At 40.2% G+C, this 7,666-nt stretch overlaps 1 protein-coding gene across 3 annotated transcripts in view; it reads right to left on the bottom strand.

Moving 5' to 3' along the window:
* Positions 1–1,152: 1,152 nt before the first annotated feature.
* macrod2 (mono-ADP ribosylhydrolase 2) overlaps positions 1,153–7,666 on the bottom strand; it is a 468,001-nt gene continuing 461,487 nt past the window's right edge. For all 3 annotated transcript variants that reach the window (XM_050070646.1, XM_050070648.1, XM_050070649.1), the window contains 3 exons: positions 7,125–7,163; positions 5,614–5,685; positions 1,153–2,481 (listed from right to left, as the gene is read on the bottom strand). In XM_050070646.1, the coding sequence (XP_049926603.1) occupies positions 2,459–2,481; positions 5,614–5,685; positions 7,125–7,163 (134 nt within the window). In that variant the 3' untranslated portion in view covers positions 1,153–2,458. The remainder of the gene's footprint in view (positions 2,482–5,613; positions 5,686–7,124; positions 7,164–7,666) is intronic.

Genomic DNA, 7,666 nt, shown 5'->3' with positions numbered 1-7,666 from the left:
CGTGTCTGTATTATATTGCCTTGTGTGTTGCCTCAACACATACATCAGATGTTCGATGTGAGCTCTTTCCTGTTGTGAGGACTAAAAAAAATCTGTATGGTGGTGTAAAAGGATGTTACAGTGTTTTGTTTAGTCTTTATAGAGTTTTACTCGTCCTTAGGTTTGTTTGCAGCTTTATTTTGATTGGGGCTTGGTATTGATATTCAATACCTCTTTAACGTAACAACCAAAACAACCCAGTACCAAGTTGTACGAAAACTTACCTGTGTTCGATCCTTTTTGTACAGAGAAAAAAAGACTATTTGTATGGTTTTGCTAGCAGCAAGCACTCTTCAGTTTAATGCAAAATGTGGTTGGCCCAGCTATACAGTCTATGGTGTGGTGAAGCAGAGTGCGGTGTATTTCACATTTCTGCATGCCAAGATGCCACCAAAATGTTGAAACTATGACTATACCACACCCGTGGTGTCTGGTGGCATTTTACACAACTGAATGTTTAACATGATTGGTATTGAATGAAGCACTCTGGTATTGGTACTGGTATTGTGGTTTTTTTAAATAATACCTAGCCCTTTTTCTTGTGGTTAAATGATGAAAAAAGCCTAGAAACCCAGAAAACCTGTTAAAATATGTACAGTAGTTTTGTTGTAAGAGTGTTGCAGTCTAATGATAAAGTGTGACTTCAGGAATTATAAACACTCGTAAACATTTACCAAAGATTTGAAAAGTTGCTACACTCACATTATCTCTCCAGATAAAGGGCGTGATTGATGAAGTGGTTCTGCTCCGAAGAGCTGCTGAGTCTTTGATAACAAACTCCTTGTGAGGTCTTTGGCCATTAGTGAGTTTCCCAGAGGGAGGGAGGGCTCTGGGGTAAGAGGGTCTGCCAGATATCTCTTCTTATTTGATACAGGAGAGAGCCTGAGGGCCAGAGAGGCGGCATGCTGGAGATCACAGGACAGACTAATTGTTTCTGTCTACCCAGAGACACACGACTGATCGCTCTGTTACGGTTGCTCAATTTCACACGTATGAACCGATGGGAAATGAACTGTACCAGCTGTGAGTGGAAATAAATAAAATATCAGCTACCGTCGTGACAGAAGTGAAAACAAGATGCGTGTCGGGGTACATTAAAAGCTGAGACATGGCTTCCACCTTTAAATTTTATTAGTTGTTTCTGTTATAGTTTAGCAAAGCAAACATCAAAGTATGAAGGCATCATTTCATAGAACTGTAATTAATCTGATCTTTAGTATGGCACCACTGAAAATAACCCATGAATCATACCAACATTTAAAAGAAACCAAAACCAATTTTAAAAAAAATCAACCGAGGAAATAAACAAGAAACCATTAACAACAGGTATTAGCCATTACATGATGTTATCATGTACTTAAAATTACAAATCATCTGCAAGCAATACACAACCAAGAATTCATACTTTGACCACCTCCTTAGGTCTGTGATTGTGATTTAGTAGGTTGATATGAAATAAGGCAGATTCCTTCAATACAATTATAGACAATCTGGTAAGGAGACAAGCGAAAGCAAAGAGGACTGTAATTTTGTTTATGTTGATGACGTTTAAAGCAATTTTCTGGCATGCACTGGAAACAGCAAAGAAAAACGGGGACAAGAATTAATTGATTTGTTAAAAGACACTCATATCCTCTTTAGTGTACGTGGGCCTTGATGAACAGTTTCTTGGTTAAACGAGTTAAGCTGCGGTTACAGCAGTGGTGGAGATCAGATGTGATCAGTGACGTTCATACATAAAAGGCCGGGGGAGTGACACACGGCCTTACAGACCGCGGTCTGAATCAAGGGTATTGGCTGATTTGACTAAATAATGGAGCTCAAGCTGCAAGAGTGTGAGGAGACATGGCAGGTGTCAGTGTGTTGCACTCCACTGAGGCTTACAAAAGCAGGGTGTTGTCAGGTACTCCATTGTTGAATGTCACCATGACTGTGGCGCTGTGAGAACAAAAGGATGGTTGATGTTAAGCATCACCCAGCCCGGAGTATCAACATGTAGGAGCTGTGGCTGTTGTCCTCTGACAGCTTCACCATGCTCTCACAGTGGGATTAGATCAAATAAAGAGACTTGAACCTGGTTTATCTCATCGCACCCTGCTGGCAAAAATGATGTATGACTCTAACACACACAGTGAGGTATGGCTCATCTTTTCTGGTTGATATGTTCAAGTCCTATAGTAAGGTTTTGCACATACATACATTTACATACAGAACATACATACTTCAGAGATGAGTAGTTTCTTAATAAAGAGGGAATAGGCTAAATAAAGTTGGGAATGTGAGCATCTTGTGAGTAACTGGTTGTCCTGGGCCAGTGTCAGAGCCCATACTGACATGGGCCCGTCTGACACCAGTGTGGTTGGCCTTCGCACAGTTTTGCTGGCTGTCAGATGAGGTTGATTGTCTTTCCCTCAGCTGGTCATTCTTTCTTCTCAACAGTGTCTAGATGGAAAACAAGTTCAGAGTCCGACCTTAGATTTTGCATGGCTGAATTTCTGGTTCTTACATTTAGCACACAATACTGTCTTTTAATATTACTGTTTATCACTGGTCATGAATTTGTCTGACTTCAGCAGAGGAGATGATTGGAGACTTCTATAATCAATCTCTGCATGAGTGACATGATAATTGCACACCACAAAATAAAAGGGGCGAATGGAAATAGAGCTGAAATGATCAACATCAAAATCAACAGAAACAATTAAGCAGTTATCAAGAGTCGTGGATTAATTCTGAATAATTTGTTAAGTAAAACGGCCAATTATTCCCTAGATTCAACTTCTTAACCGTGAAGATTTGCTGCTTTTATTCGTCAAATGTAATGGCAGAGTGAACATCTTAAAGTTTGGGCTGTTTTCTAATATTTTATAGACCAGAGGAAATAAAGAGGACTTTATGCTCATTTTCAGGTTCATACTTTTACTTTTACTAGAATATATTCACATGCTTTAATGGTCAAAAAAAAAGATCTGTGCTGGAACACCTGTATTCACCCTCTTTCTGAAATGTGTCGTTTTAGTGCTGGTCTCTTTAAGCCCCTCTCTTGAAAAAGCCCAGTGTGCTCTGACTGGTCAGTGTTTCTGGTTCTCCCATATCTCTGCATCTCTGCACCGTCATTGCAGATGGTAAATGACTGCAATGGAGAATAGCGGCTCCTTTTACCGTGAAAAATCACCAACAAAAGCGTCTGAACACAACCAGACATATTGCAGATCTGAAATTGGACTGACATTTACAAAATCCGCAACCAAGGCCAATGTTTTCCTCGTGTTACCCTGTAGCTTATTATTTGGAACTTTGGTTACGTTTAATATGAGCTCTTAACTTCATGCCTGCATGAAGACATGTATGTTGATTTACCTGTGTGTATGTGTGTGTGTGTGTGTAAGAATAAATCAAATACAAAAAAAACAAAAAACATCCATTGTAACACTATATAAGCATAATAGTTCCCCTTTAATGTAATTTTTGGGATACTATAAAACTTCAATTTAAAGCCCAGGCTGTTACTTGCTGAAATCAACAGGCTTATATTTGGGACAGGCTTTTAATTCCTTTCACACAAAACTGTTGCTCAGCAGAAATTGGGAATAATAATCAAACTGTTCATTTAAACTCGTATAAATATCACTTATAATAAGGCTTCAGATAACACTAATTATGAATCATTAATTTGGCCTAGCTCTGACAGACAGCGCATCAGAGAGAGAGTGAGTTATGGCACTCAAGGGTTATGGCACCTAGTGTACCGACACAACACCACTTTATCCTGTTAAAACAATACTTAAAACTTGGATTAATTTTTATGAAAAACACTTCTTGATCTGAGGACCCGTATGGACAAAAGGAATATGAATACCTTACAGGGTAATCAAGGAGATGACACATAATTTGAGGTAGCCAACAACCTGGTTTAATACATCCGAAGAGCTTCTATTAAAAAAATGAACTGCTTGGCAACCAGACCAGGCCCAGACAGGTGTTTATTTGTGAAAATGTGTAATAGACAACCATGCTATTCTCAGAGCCTTACAAGTAATACAGTTAAATGTAAAGTTGATCCTAATTTAGAAAAAGCCCATGGTGTCATTAAAATCAAAAAGGATTTGTCCCCTTAGATGTGTGTCTCTGGTCATGATAATTCATAAGCTGTTTTTAGAGCAGGAAATATTCAATATTGTCCTTTTTTTTGGCTGAGGTGGTGTTAGTTCAAGATTGGTTTGATGCTGACAATAGAGGAAAGTTCACAGGGCATGTTTGATGGTTTTCAGGATGCCGTGACATGAACCAAAATGTTGGCAAAGGGGAAGATTGACTGAAGGCGGCACCAAAGGTCACTGGGTCACCCAAAATCATTAGAGGACATTCTCTGGGGAACAGATAGTTGGTCCAGATTAAGATATCTTGGACTGGTGAACAGACAGTAACCCAGTACTAAAGTACCTCTTAAATAAAAACTTGTGGCATTTATCTATAAAGCCAATAAAGGGCAGTGACATGCGTTATTACCAAAAGTTTTGTCTAAAATTTGATCTGTGATGTTCCAGAAATTGTGTGTGACGGACAGATGGACTAACAGACATTTGGACACTGAGACTGATCCATTTTCTCTGTTCTGATGTGAATCTTTAGTAACGATAAAACAACCTACCATCTTTGTTCCTGTTCAGAAAACGGGGCAGTTTGTTGTGACTGCCCAGTGTCAGGTGTTTTGATACTGTACTATGGCTAATTTTAACTGCACGCTATGCCCTGCCCAGCTCCCTTATACACCATCCCACCCTGATCCACACGCTTGTTCAACAACAAGCTTTTTCTTCTCTGGCGCTTTGTCTGGCATTGTTTAAGCTCCTTCCTTTCTACACCAACCCATTTGCCTCTGCCAAGTTATTTCATATGCTGCTAGCCTGTCCTATTTATTCAACCCTGACAATCTGTTCACAACAGTTGCTTAATGAATATTTTTTTTTTACCTGGAAACTATGATGCCCAAATCTAAATCCCATTTTTTGGCTCAACAACTCTATAGAGCCACACACACAGAACAAATGCAGACATATAAATTCATAGCACTCTCCACAGATGTGTACATTTAAATTACATGCCATCTTATTACCCTAAATCTCAACAGAGACCTGAGAATAACAACAGTGTGGTATCCTTATCAAATATGATTTATTGGCATGATTATTGCTCCTACAGTCTGTGTTGGCCGCATGTTAAAATAATATGCATTGCACACTTGATTTATTAAATGTCTGATAGTTGAGTTTGCAGGCAATTCATCACACTCAATCTCCAAAGACGTGCTGACACGTTTATACCAAAATATCCTACAATACAGCCCCTACTGAGAGAAGGAGATGGAGACAGACGGTGGGGAAAAAAAAAAACGGAGACAAGGAGGGTGAAACTGGCTAACACTCAGCTGCACAGCGCTGAGGATTCTCCGGATGAAGTGAATTTTAATTCGGCAGCTGTGGCCACTAATAAGAACCTGCGATTCTGCGTATAAATAGAAATTGTGTTGGAGATGTGAGCGAGTCAGTGTGAGTGCTTCCCCCATGCCCTTACCTTTGGACTGAATGCTGTCAGTTAGAATGGAGTCACGTTCTTCTGAGCTCTCGACAGGATCTTTCATCTCCTCTAGATAAGAGCAGGGGAGAGAAATGAGAAGAATGGAGAGGGAAAATGTGAGGAGAGGCATTTGATAATCCAGCAATCTGTTGCCCCCCATCCTGTGCAGAGAAGCATCAATTTACCTAAACAAGGTAAAGCACGTGAATCAAGCTGAGCAGATTTAAAGTTATAATGTAGCAAACTTTTCAACATCGGGATGGAACTGGATGTAAGTATCTATGGAGGCTTTCACATCAGGGACCTGGGTGCGGATTCAAATACACTTAAACCCAGAGTCCAGTTTGTTTGGTTTGTGTGAACGTTGTGTACCGTACCCAGTCACGGTTCGTCAATCCGTGCCAGGATCCACTTGAAAAGATGATGGAGTATGATTTGCGTGTACTTGGGTTTGCATCTGGTGTGAAAACTTACAGCACCACAACACCGAAGTGGACTGTGATTTAATAAAAGGTAGCAGTAGTTGCAAAGGCATTTCTCAACACTGCAGGTCTCCTCCAAAATTTGTAATATGCACGCAGCATGTGGTAATCCCCTCCTTTGAACTGCACGGCCACAGGTGATAAAGTAGAAAGGCAGGTGAGAGGGTTGTCCTTTGACATTCTCTCCAAATTATAAACAATAGACCAGATCACTGTGACGTTTTTACTGTGACGTTTTTACCCTACATACTAACTAATCAAGGCAGTTGTACACCAGCAACTCCTTTGTTCTGTAAAGTAAATTTACCCTTTTGTAAATGGTGGCTGGTGGCTTTGAGGTAACTGGTTCAGTGGTAAAAAAATACACTAAATATAGTGTACACTTATACTGATGATGATATTCTTTAGGTTGGACTTTTTAGGTGGCTAAAAACTAACCAACTGAGGCAGCGTTTGCACATTGCAGTTCAATTTGATGTACGTGACTCGAGGGTTTCTACTCGAAGTTATTGTAAACAAGTGGGCATAATGCAAAGCTTGACTCCATGGTATGGACTTTGGGTGCAATTTGTGGCTTTTCTACATTGTAGCAACAAAATAAACCAATGTCACATAGATTATGATGCAAGTGTTCATGGGTACAGCAAATTACTAATGTGAAAGCTGACCGGCAGGTGAGTGGAAAGGGAAGGCAGTCATAATTGGGGATGGAACAAATCAATTATACCTAATATATAATGCTCCAATAGTAGCGTCAACAAGAATCTAGATTACAGCATTGACTTGAGCTTCTACTACTAAAATGTGCATCCAACTTAAAACCAGAACGCTAATATGCCCTGTGATATTTTATGAAAGTAGGCAGGTATGTTGACTCATGTGTAGCAGAGGCAGGAAAGCAAGAAATGGAGGAAAGGGTGTGGAGAGCAGACAGCAGGGAGGTTTCTGCTAAGTGGCAGGATTTCAGTGATGCGTCACAGCACACAGACTGAATAGTTCATGGGGAAAAACATGATTTCTACTCACCCCCATTGCTGGTGCCAGTGTTGTTGATCTCAGAGACATCTGCAATGAGGTGCACATATAAATACAGACATGTTACTCATCTTGAATGTCAATCCATGCATGGTGATGCAGTTGATGAAAGATTCAGGAATTAGCAGTTTTAAATAATCATTTGTGCAAAATTATTCTGCTTTTTTCTAACTGATGGTAGTTTTTATCAAATTATCTTGCGCTCAGAAAAGTAGATCATCCCAAAATCAGTCCAGGAATTCAAGAGTAACTTCATGGCCTCACATTTACATTTGTCGTGATGTTTAACAGTCTCCCATGCCTGGAAATTCAGTGCCTTCCTAAAGAGTTATTCTTCAAAAAAGAACACAACAAATGCGAGAAGGGAGAGAGACGCATGCAAAATTAATTACAGACTGCCATCCCTGTAAGGCAGCGTGAGACGCCCCCTCACCCTCCCCCGCGCACATCCTCTCTCCCCCTCTATCCTCCCCGTTACCTCTGTAGGCACACAACTCCTTCTTCGTCACTCCCAGAGCAAATCTTGCTGCTTT

The sequence above is a fragment of the Epinephelus moara genome, chromosome 19, assembly GCF_006386435.1.
Source record: "Epinephelus moara isolate mb chromosome 19, YSFRI_EMoa_1.0, whole genome shotgun sequence".
NCBI lineage: Eukaryota > Metazoa > Chordata > Actinopteri > Perciformes > Serranidae > Epinephelus > Epinephelus moara.
The sequence above is the reverse complement of the archived record's forward strand: the minus strand, read 5'-3'. Positions and strand labels throughout refer to the sequence as shown.